Source organism: Euleptes europaea, chromosome 7 (genome assembly GCF_029931775.1).
Source record: "Euleptes europaea isolate rEulEur1 chromosome 7, rEulEur1.hap1, whole genome shotgun sequence".
NCBI classification, from domain to species: Eukaryota; Metazoa; Chordata; class Lepidosauria; order Squamata; family Sphaerodactylidae; genus Euleptes; species Euleptes europaea.
This window is the reverse complement of record NC_079318.1, coordinates 91,401,413-91,423,113: the sequence shown is the minus strand read 5'-3', so window position 1 is coordinate 91,423,113 and position 21,701 is coordinate 91,401,413. Positions and strand designations below refer to the sequence as shown.

Here is a 21,701-nt window from a genome sequence, read left to right as displayed (position 1 = left end):
ATAAGCCAACCCGCGTATAAGCTGAGGTGCCTAATTTCTCCCCAAAAATGGGGAAAAATTAGGCACCCGCGTATAAGCCGAGGGTCGGCTTATAACCCCTCCCCCCCCCCCGCAGTCTTACCTTACAGGGCTCTCCAGCGGCGAGGGTCTGGGGGCGGCAGCGGCGCGGCCCGGGGGGGCCGGGGCAGTCTTCCTGCAATTGCAGGAGGCTGCCCAAGGCCGCTCCCGGCGGGGAGAAGCGGCGGCGCCGCCCGGGGGGGGGGCCGGGGCAGTCTTTCTGCAATTGCAGGAGGCTGCCCAAGGCCGCTCCATTCTAACTAATAGCCATGAATACCCCTCTCCTCCATGAACATGTCCACTCCCCTCTTAAAGCCCTCCAAGCTGGCAGCCATCACCACATCCTGCGGCAGGGAGTTCCACAATTTAACTATGCGTTGTGTGAAAAAATACTTCATTTTATCTGTTTTGAATCTCTCGCCCTCCAGCTTTAGCAGATGACCCCGTGTTCTAGTATTATGGGAGAGGGAGAGGCTGGCAGCGAGGTCATTTCTAATGGACAGAAAACAACCGAGTCAGACAAGGGGCGAACATGAGTTCAAGTACCCATGCATAAATTACCTAACACTCTAGTGCTCAAATACTCCCTAACAACAACAACAAAACCACCCCATCCACTCAGGAGTGCAAAGGCGCTCTGTAGGCTAGCCATCCTCCAGGCAGTGCCTAGAGATCTCTTGGAATTACAACTGACCTCCAGACGACAGAGATCGGTTCCCCTGGAGAAAACGGCTGCTTTGGAAAGTGGACTCAATGAAACCACTGAGGTCCCTCCCACCCCAAACTCTGCCCTTCCCTGGCTCCTCCTCCAAATCTCCAGAAATTTCCCAAGCCAGAGTTAGCAACCCAGAGGCACTCCAAGATGGACCAGAATTTTTGGCGCCCCACTCTAACCCTCTTTCGTGAGCAAAGTCACAAAATGTACACTGTTTTTGCTGCAGTCAGGGTTTTTTTTGGGGGGGGGATGCAGTCATGCCTTACCACCACCACTACTCCTGGGTCCGTACCTTCTCCGCTGAGCACAACAGAAGGAATTTGGTTACAGGTGCAAGGGCCATGCGACGTGTCTGTGAACTGCGAATCGAACAGCGTCACCTGCAGAGCAGAGGCAGAGAATGACCACATGCACTGGAAAGAAATAGGGTCGGAATAGAGCCCCATTGGAAAGTGTTATCCCGGCGGGAGCGGCAGTGAACTGTCCCGGCGGGAGCAGCTTGCTTTTTGCAATTTCGAGGAAAACGACTTGGACTGTATTTCATTAGGACTCATTTGAGAAAATCTCTCTTGAGCGCAGTGGGTGAATATAACCCTTTGAAAAAAAGTTTTGATTATTTACAGACGGGAAATGATTTAATTTTTTGTTATATGTGGTATGTGTGAATTTAACACATTAAAACAGTCCTACAGTAGCCTTGTTGACTAATTTAATCATAAAAAATTATTTGGACCATATATGGGTTATTTAAGTATAAATGAATAAGCTTCTATTGAGCAGGAGTGCTGTATAGTATTCTAAACCTCCAGATGGAGCCTGGTGATCTCCCAGAATCACAACTGATCTTCGTATTGCAGAGATAGTGTTGCCAACCTCCAGGTGGGACCTGGAGATTTCCCTCTATTACAATTTATCTCCAAATGACCAAGATCAGTTCTCTTGGAGAAAATGGCTGCTTTGGAGGGCGGACTCTATGGCATTGTATGCTGCTGAGGTCCCTCCCCTCCTAAACCCTACCTTTGCCAGGCTCCATCCACAAAATTTCCAGGTATTTCCCAACCTAGAGCTGGCAACCCTATGAAGGCCAATTTCGCTGGAGAAAATAGCTGGTTTTTCCTACCTCCAAAGGTCATAATAAAGTTTCATAAACGTGACAGTGTTATTTTACAAATGATGCATTTTCTATTATCGAAGCAACAAAATATATTTAGACTTGAAAGGAAAATAAGTATTGTATACATTTCAGTCTTCCCCAACATTTCCCCTCCTCCCTCCAAATCAATGTCTCCCTAGCTTTAAAATTTCCACTTTCTTTCATTCAGATGTTGCAACAAGTTAGTTAGTACAAACTGGAGTTCGTAAAACCAGCTACAAACCATTCGTTTGATATCCTGGTTTACAGCCATCCAGCAAACCCCAGTTGGTTGTACTGTCTGCTTCAGACGACATACCTGACCACAGTTTGATCAAACCAGGATGCAGTGTGACATCTGAACGCGGCCTGTGAAATCTGCTTTCTTCACCCACCTCCATCACTCTCTGTCACCCCCCACCCCTGACAGTTTTCCAGCTTGGCCCCAGTTGCAGAAAAAGAAGCCTCTCCTGTCTGAAAACAGGAGCTGTTCCTGTTGGCAGCAGAGGACAGGACTCACAATAATGGGTTTAAATTGTGGAAGGAAAGGTACCAGCTGGATATTAGGAAAAAGTTTTTTTACAGTAAGAGTTGTTTGACAGTGGAATCAGCTACCTAGGGAGGTGGGGAGCTCCCCCACACTGGCAGTCTTTAAGCAGCAGCTTGACAAACACTTGTCAGGGATGCTCTAGGCTGATCCTGCATTAAGCAGAGGGTTGGACTAGATGGCCTCTATGGCCCCTTCCGACTCTATGATTCTATGAAAAACCTCTTACCTGGCTATCCCCATGAAGCCCCATAACAGCTTCATAACTGGGGGGGAAGTCGGTGGGGTACAGCGGCACAGGGCTGTCCATGGAGCCGTTGTAGGTTATGCTGCCAAAGAAAAGAACCTTGTTATCTTTGAAGGAGGAAAATCATCCTCCTACTTTCCACCCCAGATTTAGGGGGCCTTCTGTCAAGTCAGCAGCTTGAATAGCCCAGCTTAGACCGGGCTCACCAGAGCTTGGGAGTTAAGCAGGGTAGGCCCTGGTCAGTACTTGTAAAGGAGACTACCAAGGAAGACAGGGTTTTCTATGAGGAAAGGCAATGGCAAACCAACTTGATGGCATATTAAGAATATAAGAAAGGCCCTGCTGGATCAGACCAAGGTCACACATGAACATATGAAGCTGCCTTCTACTGAATCAGACCCTTGGTCCATCAAAGTCAGTATTGTCTACTCAGACCGGCAGCGGCTCTCCAGGGCAGAGGTTTTTCACATCACCTACTTGCCTGGTCCCTTTAACTGGAGTTGCCAGGGATTGAACCTGGGACCTTCTGCATGCCAAGCAGAGGCTCTAGCACTGAGCCACAGCCCCTCCCCATCAAGTCCAGCAGTCTGTTCACACAGTGGCCAACCAGGTGCCTCTGGGAAGCCCACAAACAAGATGACTGCAGCAGTATTATCCTGCCTGTGTTCAACAGCACCTGATATAATAGCCCAGCTCCTCTGATCCTGGAGAGAATAGGTGTGCATCATGACTAGTATCCATTTTGACTAGTAGCCATGAATACCCCTCTCCTCCATGAATATGTCCACTCCCCTCTTAAAGCCTTCCAGGTTGGTAGCCATCACCACATCCTTGGGCAGGGAGTCCCACAATTTAACTATGCATTGTGTGAAGAAAGACTTCCTTTTATCTCTTTTGAATCTGTCACCCTCCAGCTTCAGCAGATGACCTCGCATTCTAGTATTATGAGAGAGGGAGAAAAGCTTCTCCCTGTCCGATCTCTCCACACCATGCGTAATTTTATAGACCTCCATCATGTCTCCCCTTAACCGCCTTCTTTCCAAGCTAAACAGCCCTAAGTGTTTTAACCGCTCCTCACAGGGCAGTTGCTCTAGACTCCTGATCATTTTGGTTGCTCTTTTCTGCACCTTCTTCAGTCAAGGCAGAATCAATGGGCCCTCCTTGACCTGGGATAGGGTTTACAACTACGCACTCTCTCTGAGGTGCAATGAGAGAATGGCAGGCATGCTGTTTGCCGGCTTACAGCAGACAAACTCCCGTAATGCCTCCCATCCCCCACCAGTGCTCACTGGAGTGGAGGAGGGGTCAATGGGAGGGACCCTTGATGGTACCCTTGATGGTACCGAGTTGTTTTCTGTTGCCCCAGAAGGTCAGACCAGAACCAACGGGTTGAAATTAAATCAAAAGAGTTTCCATCTAGACATTAGGAAGAATTTTCTAACAGAGCGGTTCCTCAGTGGAACAGGCTTCCTCAGGAGGTGGTAAGTGCTCCTTCCCTGGAGGTTTTTAAGAGGAGGCTAGATGGCCATCTGTCAGCAATGCTGATTCTATGACCTTAGGCAGATGATGAGAGGGAGGGCACCTTGGCCATCTTCTGGGCATGAACTAGGGGTAACTGGAGGTGTGGGGGGAAGTAATTGTGAATTTCCTGCATTGTGCAGGGGGTTGGACTAGATGACCCTGGTGGTACCTTCCCATTCTATGATTTAATGATGCAAGCAATGTCGCTTCCAGGTGAAGATGCAGTGATGAGATTTGGTAACCTGAGTCAGAAAGGTGAAGACCTGGAAGTGATATCACTGCACTGAGGAGACTCTAGGAATTTCCTGGATCTTTGTGGTCTTTACCCAACACACACACACACAAACGCTCACAGGGTTGCCAACCTCCCGGTGGAACCAGAACATCTCCCGGAATTTCAACTAACCAACAGAGAGAGGTTCCCCCAGAAGGAAAACTGATAAAAGGAAATATTTCTTGACACAATGCATAGTTAAATTGTGGAACTCCCTGCCCCAGGATGTGGTGATGGCTGCCAACTTGGAAGGCTTTAAAAGGGGGGTGGACATGTTCATGGAGGAGAGGGCTATCCATGGCTACTAGTCAAAATGGATACAAGTCACTATGCATCCCTATTCTCTCCAGGATCAGAGGAGCATACCTATTATATTAGGTGCTATGGAACACAGGCAGGAGAATGCTACTGCTGCAGTCGCCTTGTTTGTGGGCTTCCTAGAGGCACCTGGTTGAGCACTGTGGGAACAGACTGCTGGACTTGGTGGGCCTTGGTCTGATCCAGCATGGCCATTCTTATATTCTTAAGGAAATGGCAGCTTTGGAGGGCACACTCTATGGTATGCCTCAGTGTCTAGGAGAAACAGAAGTCCCAGAGTGATATCACATTCCCACCGAGCTCCCTCCCCAGGCAGTGGCCCCAGCCTTCAAGGAATTTCCCAGGACAGAACTGGCAAGCCTACCAACTTCATCATACCTTTGGGCATCCGTCTCTGAGCTACAGGTGTACTCTGGAGGGTAGTACGGCGGTGGAGGCACAGGGGGAACGAATTCTTCGAGGTCCAGCATGTTCTGCAGGAAAGTGTCCGGGGGAGAGGTGCAGTCCAAAGTCACGGAGCTGGAGCGGGGAGGGGAGAGCTGGGGAGGCAGGAGAAATGGGGCAGGGGGTTGAAGGAGAAGAGTTAATAGCATTGTTCCAATTTAGGTTTTTGGGGCAGAGCCTGAGGAGGGCGGGGTTTGGGGAGGGGAGGGACTTCAATGCCATAGAGTCCAATTGCCAAAATGGCTATTTTCTCCAGGATCTCTATTGGCTGGAGATCAGTTGTAATAGCAGGAGATCTCCAGCTAGTACCTGGAGGTTGGCAACCCTACGTCACTTGGAACATTCTGTACAGCACCTGGCCCATCTTGGGCACTGGAAAACTTCCCCAGAAAGTGTCAGGGGAGGCAGACTTTCCAAGAGAACTCACCGCGTGGAGGATGTCCAAAGAGAAGATGTGGATGCAACACATGAGGGCAGAAAGCACACACACCAGGATGGAGAAAATAGTCAGGCCGCAAACACTGAAGAACAGGTCCTAGGTAGAAGAAGAAGAGTTGGTTTTTATATGCTGACTTTCTCTACCACTTAAGGAAGAATCAAACTGGCTTACAATCACCTTCCCCTCCCCACAACAGACACCCTGTGAGGTTGGTGGAGCTGAGAGAACTCTAAGAGAGCTGTGACTAGCTCAAGGTCACCCAGCTGACTTCATGTGGAGGAGTGGGGAATCAAACCCAGTTCTCCAGATTAGCCTCCGCAGCTCATGTGGAGGAGTGGGGAATCAAACCCGGTTCTCCAGATTATACTCCACTGCTCCAAACCACCACTCTTAACCACTACACCACACTGGCTCTCAGAAAGAGTGTTGGCACCAAAAAGAGGGGACGTGGACCTCCTGATCAGGAGGCAGGGAGGCAAAACTGCATATACTCAGTGTCCCCTGAGCGGTGATTTGAACCCAGGTCTCCGAGATCCTAGCTCAACACTCTAACCACTACACCACACTGGATGTCGACATAAATACACCGCAACCAACCAGCAACAGGACTAACTGGTGAGAAAACAACCTTTGTGGGTTGTTAATTTGACCACAGAGGAGGAGAGAGCCTGGATTTTGACTCCCATAAATAGAGAGCTTTCAGGTACAGCAAAGGAGCCCCGTGGCGCAGAGGGGTAAGCTGCAGTACTGCAGTCCAAGCTCTGCTCACGACCTGAGTTCGATCCCGACGGAAGTCGGTTTCAGGTAGCCGGCTCAAGGTTGACTCAGCCTTCCACCCTTCCAAGGTCGGTGAAATGAGTACCCAGCTTGCTGGGGGTAAAGGGAAGATGACTGGGGAAGAAGGCACTGGCAAACCACCCCATTAAAAAAGTCTGCCTAGGAAACGTCGGGATGTGATGTCACCCCATGGGTCAGGAATGACCCGGTGCTTGCACAGGGGATCTTCACCTTTTACTAAGGTTCAGCAAAGGGCACCAGCAAGTTGGATTATATTTAGGACTCAATCAGAACCAAGAGTCTAATTGAGTCCTAAATGAAAACTGCATTCTCATCAGTTGTTGCTTATCAAGATTGGAGGGTTTATTGCAGCAAAAGCTTTTGCCAGGTAAACCAAAGAGGCTGGGAACAAACCAAAAACAAAAAATCAGGAAACAAGAAGAAGAAGAAGAGTTGGTTTTTATATGTCGACTTTCTCTACCACTTAAGGGAGACTCAAACCAACTTACAATCGCCTTCCCCTTCCCCTCCCCACAACAGACACCCTGTGAGGTAGGTGGGGCTGAGAGAGCGTGACTGGCCCAAGGTCACCCAGCTGGCTTCATGTGGAGGAGTGCGGAAACCAACCCGGTTCACCAGATTAGCCTCCGCCGCTCATGTGGAGGAGTGGGGGATCAAACCCGGTTCTCCAGATGAGACTCCACCAAACCACCACTCTTAACCGCGACACCACGCTGGTTGCATTATTATTCAATTAAGTTATTTGGTATAAGCCCAGAGAGACACTCACATGGATTGATGCTGTTCAGTGGACCAGAGATACCCAGGCCGATGATTCCCCGACAGTAGCTGGCGAGAAAGCTTACTGCTGCTTACCATTTTTCCTTTATACATATTTACCTTTCTGCCACTTCATGCCCCTGGCAAAATGGGCTCTACCCTGTAAAAACCTCTACCGCCAGAAATCCATGGTTTTTTTTAACAGCAAAGTTTCTAGCCCTCATGGCTCTTGAAAGAATGCTTCCAAGCATCTGGGAAATACGCGACTAAAATCTCACAAGCCAAAGAGGGGTCTCTGGCCTGTGGGTTTTCCCCTGTGGCGGAAGGTCCTTGACAATATCGAAACCCACACCCCGGCGTCTTTGCTGCGTGAGATTTGCACCAACCACTCACTTTGAGAGCCTGGCGGGCTTTGGGACAGTCGGGATTTGGGTACATGCGGACAGTCTCCAGGGGGCAGGAACTGACGTGGGGCCTGGAGATGCCCGACCGCGTGATGCAACACTCACACACTTCCTTTGGGGACTGAACGGTCGTCTGCGGAAGAAACAAAGAAAGTCGCCGCGCCGCACTTCCCAAATGGTCAGCTGGCCAACTATGCCACGCTCGATGGCATTGCGCATTCAGAATTACGTCCCGGGGGCACTGCATCAAGGGTTTTGTAGTGGACGGTAAAGGGAAGCAACGCCAAAAACCTCCCGCCGGTTGCGAAGAGGGAACTGGTGGGAGGCTTGGGGGGCAGAGCCTGAGGAGGGCGGGGTTTGGGGAGGGACTTCAATGCCATAGAGTCCAACTGCCAAAGCGGCTATTTTCTCCAGGGGAACTCCAGCCACCACCTGGGGGTTAGTCAAATACATGCAGTCACTATGGCACTTTCTTTTGCAGCAATAATAAATAAATCAGGACTATATACAACCAAGACAGGAGTCCGGTAAGTATCCTGTTTCAGAGTCTATTTCTTCAGTTGGTGTATATTAAAATGTCCCATAAATCATTATTGTTGCAAAAGAAAGTGTATGAATTATATGGTTTATGTGAGGTAACAGAACCAAAAATTCTTATGTGAAATACCTAAAAGAATAATTACACACATGCAAAGAATTTTTGTTGTTGGTTTTCTTTATGTACATATTTTTGCCATAGTGACGGCATATATTTGACTAACTTCCTATACTGTGGTCCAAGTTTAATATTGTTGTGACCACCTGGGGGTTGGCAACCCTACCTACTCCCCACCCAAACCCCACCCTCCACAGGCTCCACCCCCAAAATCTCCAGGTATTTCCCAACCCAGAGCTGGGAACCCAATTTGCAACAAAGGCTGTTCCTGTGTAAGACAGCCTCACCTGAGATTCCCAGCTTAGCAGCCCACACAGGAACCAGAGCCCAGAACAGGGTTGCCAACCTCCAGGTAGAGCCTGGAGTTCTCCCAGAATTACAACTGATCTCCGGACAACAGAGATTGTTTCCCCTGGAGAAAACGGCTGCTTTGGAAAGTGGACTCTATGGCATTGTAGCCTGCTGAAGTCCCTCCCCTCCCCTCCCCAGACTCTGCCCTCCCCAGGGTCCACCCCCAAATCTCCAGCCTGGTGCCCAGAAACCCATCTCTGCATCTTACCAGCTGACAGGAGGGGTCCAGGGATCTGATCATCTGGGCATTTTGGCAGGAGAGGACGGAGCCGGCCAGGCTAAGCATGATTCCCAGCACGGACAGAAGCGTGAAGAAGGTGATCTGGGAAGAGAAGGATCCAATAAATCCATTTGGGGAGATAAAGAAGGGGGGAAGGGGTGTCAAAGCACGTGTCCAGACAGCAACACACACACCCGGCGAATTTGGGCTGTAACAAAAAACAAGGAAAAAACCCCACCTTCCCCAGGCTCCACCCCCAAAATTTTCAGGAATTGCCCAACCTAGAGTTGGCAACCCTAAATATTTCCACCCATTTCCCCCTCATTGCTCTTATTCCCCACCCATCCCTGGCTGCCCCTGCCCGGCTTTCCCTCCTCTCCCGTCCTCTAGCATTGTGAGACCAGACGAAGGGCACCCTCTAATCCAGCACTTTGTCTTTCGAACTCATGAAGCTGCCTTATACTGAATCAGATCCTTGGTCCATCAAAATCGGGATTATCTACCCAGCCTGGCAGCAGCTCTCCAGGGTCTCAGGCAGAGGTCTTTAATTGGTTCTTGTAGGTCATCCGGGCTGTGCGACCGTGGTCTTGGTATTTTCTTTCCTGACGTTTCGCCAGCAGCTGTGGCAGGCATCTTCAGAGGAGTAACACTGCAGGACAGTGTCTCTCAGTGTCAAGTGTGTAGGAAGAGTAATATATAGTCAGAAAGGGGTTGGGTTGAGCTGAATCATTGTCCTGCAAAAAGTATCAAAGGTAATGTGCTAACCATTGTCCTGTAAGTATCAAGATAATGTACTAATGAGAGTGTGGTATGTTAATATGGAAGCATTGTATCCTAAAATGATCTAGTAATGTGTGAAATCCAAAGCTAATCTGCATGGCTATTGTTGACTGTAGCCTTTGTTAGTCTGGAGGTTTTTCAGGGCAGGAAGCCAAGCCTTATTCATTCTTAAACTCTCTTCTTTTCTGTTAAAGTTGTGCTGATGTTTATGAATTTCAATGGCTTCTCTGTGCAATCTGACAAAATAGTTGGTAGAATTGTCCAGTCTTTCAGTGTCTTGGAATAAGACCCTGTGTCCTGTTTGGGTCAGTCCATGTTCAGCCACTGCTGATTTCTCAGGTTGGCCCAGTCTGCAGTATCTTTCATGTTCTTTTATCCTTGTTTGCATGCTGTGTTGTGTGGTCCCGATGTAAACTTGTCCACAACTGCAAGGTATATGATATACTCCTGCAGAGGTGAGGGGGTCTCTTTTGTCTTTTGCTGATCGTAGCATCTGTTGTATTTTCTTGGTGGGTTTAAACACCGTTTGTAGGTTATGTTTTTTCAAACGTTTCTCCATCCTATCAGTGACTCCTTTAATAAATGGCAAGAATACCTTTCCTATGGGAGACTGTTTTTCCTGAGTTTTCTGATTTTTGTTTGGTTTAATGGCCCTTCTGATTTCATTTCTGGAATAGCCATTTGCTAGCAGTGCATGATTTAGATGATTAATTTCTTCCTTGAGAAACTGTGGTTCACAGATCCGTCTTTCACGGTCCATTAATGTTTTGATTATTCCTCTTTTCTGTCGGGGGTGGTGGTTGGAGTTTTTGTGTAAGTAGCGATCTGTGTGAGTTGGTTTCCGGTAGACCTTGTGACCTAACTGAGAGTTTGTTTTACGGATGACAAGGGTATCAAGAAATGGGAGTTGACCCTCAATTTCCTTTTCCATGGTAAACTGAATGTTTGGATGGATATTATTAAGATGGTTTAGAAAGTCCATTAATTTTTCTTCACCATGGCTCCAAATAGTAAAGGTCTCGTTCTTTGCTAAAATTGCCCTTCTGGATTAGATCAAAGGCCCATCCTTTCCAGTATCCTGCTTCCAACAGAGGGCAGCCAGATTCCTACTGGAACTCCATGAGCAAAGAAGGGAGGTATGAGCCCCCTGTGATTTGTCCCAGTGGCTGGTATTCAAAATACAATCGTCAGTCAACTTAAAAAAAAATCTTAGTTGTTCTATCGTTAAAACTCACAGGAGGGATCCACTAAGATTTCTTGAACTGCCTGATAGTCCTGCTCTAAATGTCAGATTAGTTACCAATGAAGCAACATAGAAAAAACAGACCTTATCAATAGAGCAATAAATCAATTCATTGATTTAATCCGCCTCCCAATAAAACATTAATTCCAAAGAAAGGAAGACTCTCTTCCCAGGTATTTAGATCACAAGTTGGAGCAGGCAACCATTTGAGAAGATGCAGCTCCCTCTGAAAATGAATAATGCATTAAAATAATTAATTACCACTAAAAAAGAAAAAAAGAAATATTGTCGGATTAAATCAGGGACTCTTTTTAAAATCAGCCCCAAGGCTTTGAGTCCATCAACAGACCCAATTAAACAGCGGAATTTTGCACCCCCAATTTCAAGGTAGACTGCCCTGTACATGGAAGTTCTATGGGAATAAATGGCATTAGGGTAGCTAACCCGCAGGCGGTGCCTGGAGTTCTTCCAGAATTTCAACTGATTCCAGATGAAAGAGATCAGTTCCCCTGGAGAAAGTGGCTGCTTTGGAGGGTAGACTGTATACAATCTAATCCCTGCTCCCTCTCCTCCCCAAACCTTACCCTCCTCGAGGTTCCACCCCCACCCCAAATCTCCAGGGTTTTCCGAACCCAGATTTGGCAACTCTAGTACACCTACTTTGCAAACAAAAATTGTGCTTACCACCGGGGTGAAAGGACGCCGCCAGGAAACGATGCCAACCAGTCCAGAGAATGCCAGCTAGAGGGGGATACAGACAGAAGTTAGTACCACTCACAGAATGTGCTCAATGAGGAACAGGAGACCTGGATTCAAATCCCCGCAGCTTTTCTGAGTGACTCGGTCCACCTGCTGTCTTTCAGCCTCACCCACCACTGCACAGGGTGGCCACGACAATAAAAGGAGGGTGGGCATGTGAACTGTGCTGAGCTACTTGAAGGAGGTTAAAAGGTTGGACTAGATTACCCTGGTGGTCCCTTCCAACTCTATTATTCTATGAGGAGGAAGAGGGAGGACGAGGAGGAAAAGAAGAAGAGGAGGAGGAGGAGCAGGTTCTTATATGCCGACTTTCTCTACCACTTAAGGAAGAATCAAACCAGCTTACAATCACCTTCCCTTCCCCTCCCCACAACAGACACCCTGTGAGGTAGGTGGGGCTGAGAGAGCTCTAAGAGAGCTGTGACTAGCCCAAGGTCACCCAGCTGGCTTCATGCGTAGGAGTGGGAGAACAAATCCAGTTCCCCAGTTTAGCCTCCACCGCTCATCAGGAGGAGTGGGGAATCAAACCTGGTTCTCCAGATCAGAGCCCACCGCTCCAAACCACCGCTCTTAACCACTACGCCACGCTGGCTCTCAAACAGCAAGGAGACAATGCCACAATGGTGCTGAGGCAGTCTGTTATGAAAATTAGAGTAGGGCATCTTATTTTCATCTGTGGAATACTGAAGGGTACTGTCAGGAGTGATTATTCTTTTTTATGGGACTTTAAATATTGCTTATATTATTTATGCAAACCACTCTGAGCTTTGGAAAGCAAAAGCCTGAAATAACATTGCAGAACTCACTGCCGGAAGACCTGGTGTTAGTTTACATAAAGAATTACGCAATTCATGGAGGAGAAGGAGGAGATCTGTAGTGCCTATGAGCCATAACAACCACTAAAATGAAACATACGTGTCCAGAGGCAGTCTACCCTCAGAATACCAGCTCCCAAATATAACTGAGAGAAGAGCAAATACATTTGTGCTCTTCTAGGGAGCTTCTCATAAGCATCTAGCAAACTATTACCAGGGACGGGACATGGCTCAGTGGTAGAGCATCTGCTTGGCATGCAGAAGGTCCCAGGTTCAATCCCTGACATCTCCAGAGAAAAGGCTCAAGTGGGAAGGAGAAGAAGAAGAAGAGTTGGTTTTTATATGCTGACTTTCTCTACCACTTAAGGAAGAATCAACCTGGCTTACAATCACCTTCCTTTCCCCTCCCCACAACAAACACCTTGTGAGGTAGGTGGGGCTGAGAGAGCTCTAAGACAGCTGTGACTAGCCCAAGGTCACCCAGCTGGCTTCGTGTGTCGGAGTGGGGAAACCAACCCGGTTCACCAGATTAGCATCCGCCGCTCATGTGGAGGAGCAGGGAATCAAACCCGGTTCTCCAGATCAGAGTCCACTGCTCCAAACCACCGCTCTTAACCACTACACCACGCTGGCTCTCACCACGCTGGTAAGTGATGTGAAAGACCTCCACATGAGACCCTGGAGAGCTGCTGCCAGTCTGAGTAGACAACACTGACCTTGATGGACAAAGGGTCTGATTCAGTATTAGGCACCTTCCTGTGCTGAAAGTAGGATATTGAAAAGACATATCCATTCTAATTAGGGTTGCCAGGTCCCTCTCCGCCACCGGCGGGAGGTTTTGGGGGCAGAGCCTGAGGGAGGGGTTTGGGGAGGGGAGGGAATTTAATGCCATAGAGTCCAATTGCCAAAGCGGCCATTTTCTCCAGGTGAACTGATCTCTCTCGGCTGGAGATCAGTTGTAATAGCAGGAGATCTCCAGCTAGTACCTGGAGGTTGGCAACCCTAGATCTAATGTGTACCCATGCTAATGAACACTAAGGCGTTTATCTTTTTCACAGTTCTGTGCAGCTGATGGCGTTAGCTTTAAACGGTTATATATAAGCATGCTGGAGCACTTCTGTTTTTCTGATACACCTTTGGCCAAGAGATTATATGCTTTTAAAGGTGCCAGAAAATAAATATCAACTTATAGCAGGCCGTAAAGAGCCTTTAGCCATTAGAATGCTAGCATAGCCTTGCTGGATCAAATCAAGGTCCGTCGAGCCCGGCATCTTCGTTCCAACCAGCTAGATGCTGCAGGAAATGCTCTCAAGCAGGGAACAAAGCCAACGGCTCTCCCTTATCCACAACAGCTGGCATTTGGAGGTATACTGCCTCTGCACATGGAGGTTCCATTCTCAGCTACATAGCTGCTACTATACAACCACCTTGGTGGACCTAATAGGACAGAAAGACGGGGAATCAACTGTTTAAATAATAAATATACTAGAGGTGAATTTTATGGATTTATCTGTGACTTGCAGGCAAAAGATCCATTAGTCCAGCATTGTGTTTCCGGCATCTGTGTTGGAAGCCCTCGAGAATGGAATGAAGGAAACAATCATCCTGCATTGTTGATCTATTCTACAGCAGTGATATTCAAATATAGACTGCCTCCATATATGGAGGTTCTATTTAGCCTATCATGGTTAATAGGAGGTTGGGGGGGAGGAATTCAGACCAATATTCTCAGGGTGAGTTTTACAGGGGTGAAGAAAGATGTTAGACGTCACAGTGACTTTTCGGCTTGAATGTTTCAAAGGTAGCAAATACGCATTACGCGATTCCTTATTATGCCTTGTCATTTAAAGAAAACCTGGATTTTGCTTTGGATATTTTGATACGCAGAGGGGGAAACCCCAAACAAATGGATTTAATTGAAGGACTTGTTAGAAATAAAGTTATGGGGAACGTTTATTGGTGTCACCTATCTCTGACGAATCCTGGGGAAAGATATTTTCAGAAGATCCCCATGTATAAAACTGCTCAGCCAGCATTGTCAAATTATGCCCTGTTGGAATCAAGATTGTCATCTCAGCGGGATTTTATCAGCCCAGACTGGGACTCCACTGTGGTGCACTTTTCAAGGAAGAATATGATTCTATTTTTCTTTTGTCTTTGTTTTAAAAATATAGAATATTTGGATGAAAATCGCTATATTTATACATGAGTTCAAATTTGAAACATTGACTTCGATTTTAATCGTCAGATCTCAGAAGCTAAGCAGGGTCAGCCCTGGTTAGTATTGGGATGGGAGACCACCAAGGAAGTCCAGGGTTGCTGTGCAGAGGAAGGCACTGGCAAACCACCTCTGTTAGTCTCTTGCCATGAAAACCCCAAAAAAGGGGTCGCCATAAGTCGGCTGCGACTTGACGGCACTTTACACACACACAAAACCTCTGTAGCCATTTTCAGGGATAAGCAAAGGAAAAAGGTTTGCAAATATATACATAGGGGGCAGCAGTGAGCATATCAGACTAGGGAAAGCCAGGTTCGAATCCTCCCTCGGTCCAGATGCTGATTGAATGATCTTGGGCCAGTGATTCTCTCTCATCCTTACCTACCTCACAGGGTGGCTGTGAAGAGAGGAGAAACACACACCACTCCCCGACTTCCTTGAAGGAAGGGTAGGGATAGAAACACCTGAGAAAGAACAAAGGATGAGGGACAGCATCTACCCATTTGGGTCAGGACGGCCTACACGATCTCCCTTCTTCCATTTTATCCTTATTACAATCCTACAAGGTAGGAGAAAGAGACTAAGGCCTTTTATGCATGGCTATTCCCTCCCCGTCATCCCTCTGACGACTTTTGGTCTTTGTCGTGATTACCAGGGTTGCCAACCTCCAGGTGCTAGCTGGAGATCTCCTGCCATTACAACTGATCTCCAGCCAATAGAGATCAGTTCACCTGGAGAAAATGGCTGCCATGGCCATTGGACTCTATGGCAGGGACGTCCCTCCTCTCCCCAAACCCTGCCCTCCTCAGGCTGCGCCCCAAAAACCTTCCGCCAGTGGCAAAGAGGGACCTAGCAACCCTAGTGATTACACATGCCGTTTCCGACCGTCAGAGGTCGCCTCGCTCTCCCCCTGCGTTTCCCCGCGTTTTGCCCGTGTTTTCGGAGACCTGTTTTATCTCAAATTTGAAAACGCGAGCAAAATGGGGGGAAACTCAGGGGGAGAGCGAGGCGACCTCTGATGGTCGGAAACGGCAGGCATAATCACAACAAAGACCCGAATAGGGTTGCCAGGTCCCTCTTCGCTACCGGCGGGAGGTTTTGGGTCGGAGCCTGAGGTTTGTGGGGGCGAAGCCTGAGGTTTGGGGAGGGGAAGGATTTCAATGCCATAGAGTCCAATTGCCAAAGCGGCCATTTTCTCCAGGGGAACTGATCTGTATCAGCTGGAGATCAGTTGTAATAGCAGGAGATCTCCAGCTAGTACCTGGAGGTTGGCAACCCTAGACCCGAAGTCGTCGGAGGGGTGACTGCCATGCACTAAGAGCCTAACTGGCCCTCGGCTTTATGGCCAAGTGGGGGATTTGAACGCAGATCTCAGCCCAAGACTCTAATCCTTTACCCTCCACATTGGGTCCACAGGAGCGATTTTTCCACCGACCACCCCACCCTGCAGTGGACTCACCGGAAAACCAGCCCAGATGGGGCAAGAATTGCGGATACTCTGCCCGGGCACGATGGTGGTCACCAGGAGGCTGAAGGTGACGATCAGGATGCCCAGGATCATCTGGATGAAGCCCAGGAGAAGGATGACCTGCAGCCAGGCGCGCTGGACCCGCAGGTGGGTGAAGCTGTGCGAGGTGGGGCCGGTCAGGGAGTAGCTGGAATCGCTTCGCGAGGGCATGACGTTGCCCCTGGACAGGAGGCGAGAGCGGCCCCGAGGAGAGCCGGCGGAACGGGTTTTGTTCCGGGGGGGGGGAAAGGGGGATCCGGCAGGCCTTGCTTTGAAGGCAGAGATCAGGTCCGGCGAGGCTTTAAACGAGGCAAAGAAGCAAAGATGTGATTCGTTTACTTCTATTTTGTAAAATTAAAAAATATTTGTTGGTTCGGTGGCCCATCCAAGTACAGGGGCTACATAATGAGAACTTGGGATTTTTCACTGGACGGTCCACAGCTTCGCCCTGGAAGATGTAATCATGAGGAAAGGTTGTCTCTGAGCATGCATAGAGTCTTTCCTTCCTGAGTGATCACAGCCAGCCTGCGCATGGCTGGGACTGGGGAATATTCCTGGTGAGAAAGGTGGAGCCTTCTCAGAGCATGTTTGAGCCCCGGCACCTTTCAGGATTTAACTGCCAAAGAAGGCAGGAGCGGTTTGGCGGATGACTTTCCCAAAAAGCAGACGGGCCCTGTCTCCTTAAAGACCTGCTGTCCAGGCGGGGAACCATCAACCCTCAGCATTGGGAGAGAAACCTTCCCGGCCACAAAATCTGGAAGCAAAGAAAGCACCCAAATGTTCCATCTCAATACCCCCAAAGGGTGGTTGCGGGGGACCCGTCAGAACTCCCCCAGAGTAAAATGCGAGGATGGAGCATCAGCGAGTCGAAAAGGCAGGGACCGCGCTCCACCCCTGCAGCGCAACTCTCTCCATGTTCCATGTGCAGAATCACGAAAGTAGGTTGGGGAAAAATAAAACCCATCCACGAACTGCATACGTTGAACAGAAGGGGGGAAACCCTCTCTTTGGGCATCCAGGAACAGGTTCGCATTCGCTGATCTGCGTTAAATTATCTCGACGACGGGCTACACGTTTAGGCCCCCAGACTACTGACTGATGCCGAAGCAAGGGATGCGGAAGTGGGACACGGGTTCCCCGTCCTTCTCCGCCGCTGGGCTCAGCACCACCATCAGGAACCGAGGAACCGGACGCAAGCTCGCAGCGGTGCCATGGCTGGACGTGAAGCCCGAACCAAGTTTGCTCAAGGTGTGTTCCCATGAAGGGTGGGGGGGATCACAGCAGCATAAGTGAGCGGACGATGCTCCCCTCCGATGAAGTAAAAATAAGAAGCGATTCCCGGACAGGTGATGGATTCCCAGCTGACCGCAGCCCTCCTGGCACGGCTGCCCTCCACGCCTGCCCGCCCCTGCGATGGCCTTCTCCAGCGAGGGCAGACCGTCAGGGAAAGGAGAAAATGTCCGGACTCGATCCCAACCCCCCAGAGGTCTCTACATGAACCGCTGGCAGCTCAGCGGGGCTCTGCAGCAACCAACCCAAGCGGGAAGGCGGTGAGGGAGGCGGGAGGCGGGTAGCGGTCTTGCCGGGCAGAGACAGCCAAGCCTGGAGTTCCAACGTTACCCAGGAAAAGCTGGGGGTTCCCAGAAGCCGTCGGGACGGCTGTTCCCGCAAGAGGAGCGTCAGGAAAGGGGTGGCCCAGAGGAGGTTCTCGGATCCTGGAGGCCGGATGGTCTGGAGCTTCTGGAAGGCAGAAGAACCCCGGGGCACAAAGAGCCGAGCTAAGGGGGGAGAAGCAGATGTGAAAACCCCTGGAAAGCTCTGCCAGCCCCCCCCCTTGGGAGCAGGTGCGGCTGGCTCTGCCGCTCCCTTGAAAGTTTGGTTTGGGTTGCACCCCCCTCCCTCCAGGGGATGCTAGAAAGCGCCCCCCGTGGTCTCTCCTTGGGAACAGCTCCTTCCTGCCAGGCTGGCTCCGAGGAAGAGACCGGCCCTCCGCCTGGCTTGCCCCCTGAACTGGCTGCCCTCCCCACTTCTCACCTTCCAGACCCCAAACGGAGAAGCAGAAGCAGCAGCCCCTGCAACCTTACCGGGGAGGAGCCAGCCCTTCCCAGCTGCAGGGCAGTTCCTGGCCAGGGACGTTCCAGGCACCGCCTCCCCCCGCCAGGCGCCTGCATCCCTCTCCGGAGGATGCTCAGGCTGGTCCTGATGTTGCGGGGAGGGTACGCCCTGCCGCGTTGCACCTTGGGAGCTGTAGTTCCCCTCCCGGCCCAAGGCCAAGGGAACTGCTTACGGGAGATCCCAGCCGAGGGGCAGACCTGGCGCCTAACCCTAACCCTAACCCTTTCCTCGGTGGGGGAAAGCGGGGAAGAATAAACAAGGGGTTGCCCCCCACACAAATAACCCAGCTGTTTTAAAGAGGTCCTAACTTTCGTGGGAGTTTGGAGAGGGGAAACACGTGTGTGTTAAGTGCCCTCAAGTCGCTTCCGACTCATGGCAACCCTAAAAACCAATGTCCGCCAAAACATCCTGTCGTTAACAGAAAGTTGGCAGATGAAAACCAACTCTTCATCTTCTTCATCATCTATTGAAAAAACAGACTGGAACTAGTAAAAATTGATACTAGTCATGATGCATACTTATTCTCTGCAGGATCAGAGGAGTATGCCTATTATATTAGGTGCTATATTAGGAATTCAGGCAGATAATGCTGCTGCATTCATCTTGTGAGAGCCAGCATGGTGTAGTGGTTAAGAGCGGTGGTTTGGAGTGGTGGACTCTGCTTTGGAGAACCAGGTTTGATTTCCTGCTCCTCCACATGAGCAGAGGATGCTAACCTGGTGAACTGGATCCCCCCCCCTTCCACATGAAGCCAGCTGGATGACCTCAGGCTAGTCACCCTCTCTCAGCCCCACCTACCTCACAGGGTGTCTGTTGTGGGGAGTGGAAGGGAAGGCAATTGTAAGCCAGTTTGATTCTTCCTTAAGGTAAAGAAAGTTGGCATATAAAAACCAACTCTTCTTCTTCTGCATACCTATTCTCTCCAGGATCAGAGGAGCACACCTATTATATTAGGTGCTGTGGAACGCAGGCAGGACAATGCTGCTATAGTCGTCTTGTTTTGTGGGCTTCCTAGAGGCACCTGGTTGGCCGCTGTGGGAACAGACTGTTGGACTTAATGGGCCTTGGTCTGATCCTGCAGGGCCGTTCTTATGTTTGAATGAGCCACAATAGTTCAGTGGATCCCCCATGTCCCTCTGCAGCGTATCTCTCCGACGCACTGCAGCCAGAGAAAGGCAGCGGGGGAAGGCCATCGTCTTCACACATTGCCGGTTGGCTTCCACAGTCATCTGCCCAGCTGCTGTTGGAAGTAGGTGGCTGGAAGAGACGCACCAACACAGCCTCCTGGAGCTCCTGGAAGGCCTGAGCCGCAGGGGGGGGGGGGGAGGCAGCCGCCCAGCCCTGCAGTTCCTGCTATTATCTCCCCTCTCTCCTCTCTGCTGCCATCAAGACGGCTCCCCGGGGGGCTCTCCATCACGGCTAATGGAAGCCGCTCCTCTGCCAGAGGCAGCTGCCCATCTCCTTCCTCTTCCCCACCCAAGGCTAAGTGCTGGCAGCCGGAGTTGGCAGGAACCCTAAATGGGGCCCTGGCCCATTTCTCTCCCCCCTCCCCAACATTCTCCCTCTTCCCCCCACCCCAGCACCCTGGGGAGATCGGCAGGCAGGTGGTGGCAGTGGGTGCCAAGAAGGCTTTTTACCCACCCGGTGTGGACAGCGCCCAGCACGCCCTAGCCTCGGAGCTAGCGAAAGCCATTCCCCCTTCAACCACACTCCAGCGCTTCAGAGCCAGAAAAAGATACAGCAGACTCCATCCTGGCTGGAATCAGCAATTTCTGGGCTTCAGCTAGGGTTGCCAACCTCCAGGTGGTGGCTGGAGATCTCCCACTATTACAACTGATCTCCAGGCAACAGAGATCAGTTCTCCTGGAGAAAATGGCCACTTTGGCAATTGGACTCTATGGCATTGAAGTCCCTCCCTCCCCAAACTCCGCCCTCCTCTGGCTCTGCCCCAAAAATCTCCAGGTATTTCCCAACCCGGAGCTGGCAACCCTAGCTTCAGCTGGTTTGTCCACCACAGCGGGATCCTCTGTCGCAATTCTACCCAATGCACTTTGCATGTGCTCAGAAACCCTTTCCTTGAATCTTGCTTTGTTGCTTCCAAGCCTTTAAAAAACTATTCTGGCACAGTCAACTCCGTCCACAACAGAAGGGAAGGGGACAGAGCTCAGCACCGGACCACACCAATTGCTTTATCTCTTCCCCCTCCAATTTACAGACGCTCGCTTCTTCAGATATATTGATGGACCAAGGGTCTGATTCAGGCAGGTTCCTGTGTACAAAGAACCTAAAAGTTGAGCTGAAAAGTATAACAAAATATGGATATTATTTATTATTGAGCTGGAAAGTGTAACAAAATATGGATATTATTTACTACTATTATTTAGTACTCTAAATTAAAAGCACTGTGTACCTCACCAGGGGGCTAGTTATGAGGATGAAATGGAGGAGAAATAATGCTATAACCTGTTTTGGGTCCCCACGGTAGAGAAAGATTGGGTCTAAATGAAATTAAAAATCTGGGTCAACACTATTGAGAAACACCTGCCTAATCCCAGGCGGGGAGGTTGGTTATGCTCTCTGCACATTCTCAGAGGCACCATCACTCTCCAGCTAAATTCCCGTAACCTCGTACTGACAAGCAAATTCTCTCAACCGAGCATCAATCGGACTGATGTTTGAGTCTATTGGGGCTGGTAGGAGTTCAACGGTGTCTGAGAAGCCCCGTGACTTGGAGACACCAGGTAGGGACCTGTATTCACATAACATATCTCCACCTCCTGCATACATAGATCTCACTACTGAGAACAAAGCCTCCCCTCTTGGCTTACGGTAAAGGATTCTCCTTGCTTGTCATTTCCTGAGAAACCTCCCTTGGGGAAGAAGACATTGAACCGGATCGTTGATAAACACTTTTATTAATCATGGTGTGTGTGTGTTGGGGGGGGGGGTTGCAGTTATAGGTCAACCGCCATCAAGCCCAGCCCAACTCGCGAGAAGAACGCATGTTGGTTCTCTCTGCCTGGTGGCACAATACCGAAAGACTGGCCTGCCTTCCAAGATCATGGGTACGTGGCATTGTGCATTTCTGAAGCTGAAATCCAAAGCAAGCTTCTACTCCTCACGGCTGATGGGGGAACCCTTCAAAAATATAAGCTGTGCTTGGTGACATACAAAGAAGATTCAGAGACTACCCTCCGTCTAGCTCAGGGTTCCCCAACAGGGCAAACATAAACATAAGAACATAAGAAAGGCCCTGCTGGATCAGACCCAGGCCCATCAAGTCCAGCAGTCTGTTCACACAACGGCCAACCAAGAGCCTCCAGGAAGCCCACATACAAGACGACTGCAGCAGCATCTTGCCTGTGTTTCACAGCACCTGATAT

General features: G+C 49.7%; 1 protein-coding gene across 1 annotated transcript in view; it reads right to left on the bottom strand.

The window, feature by feature from the left end:
- Positions 1-16,374, bottom strand: part of ENTREP3 (endosomal transmembrane epsin interactor 3) — a 30,620-nt gene extending 14,246 nt beyond the window's left edge. Inside the window, exons 1-8 of the mRNA XM_056853495.1 lie at positions 16,156-16,374; positions 11,589-11,645; positions 8,870-8,983; positions 7,645-7,788; positions 5,683-5,790; positions 5,190-5,350; positions 2,681-2,780; positions 1,065-1,152 (exon numbers count right to left, since the gene is read on the bottom strand). Of these exons, the coding sequence (XP_056709473.1) occupies positions 1,065-1,152; positions 2,681-2,780; positions 5,190-5,350; positions 5,683-5,790; positions 7,645-7,788; positions 8,870-8,983; positions 11,589-11,645; positions 16,156-16,374 (991 nt within the window). The remainder of the gene's footprint in view (positions 1-1,064; positions 1,153-2,680; positions 2,781-5,189; positions 5,351-5,682; positions 5,791-7,644; positions 7,789-8,869; positions 8,984-11,588; positions 11,646-16,155) is intronic.
- Positions 16,375-21,701: the final 5,327 nt, after the last annotated feature.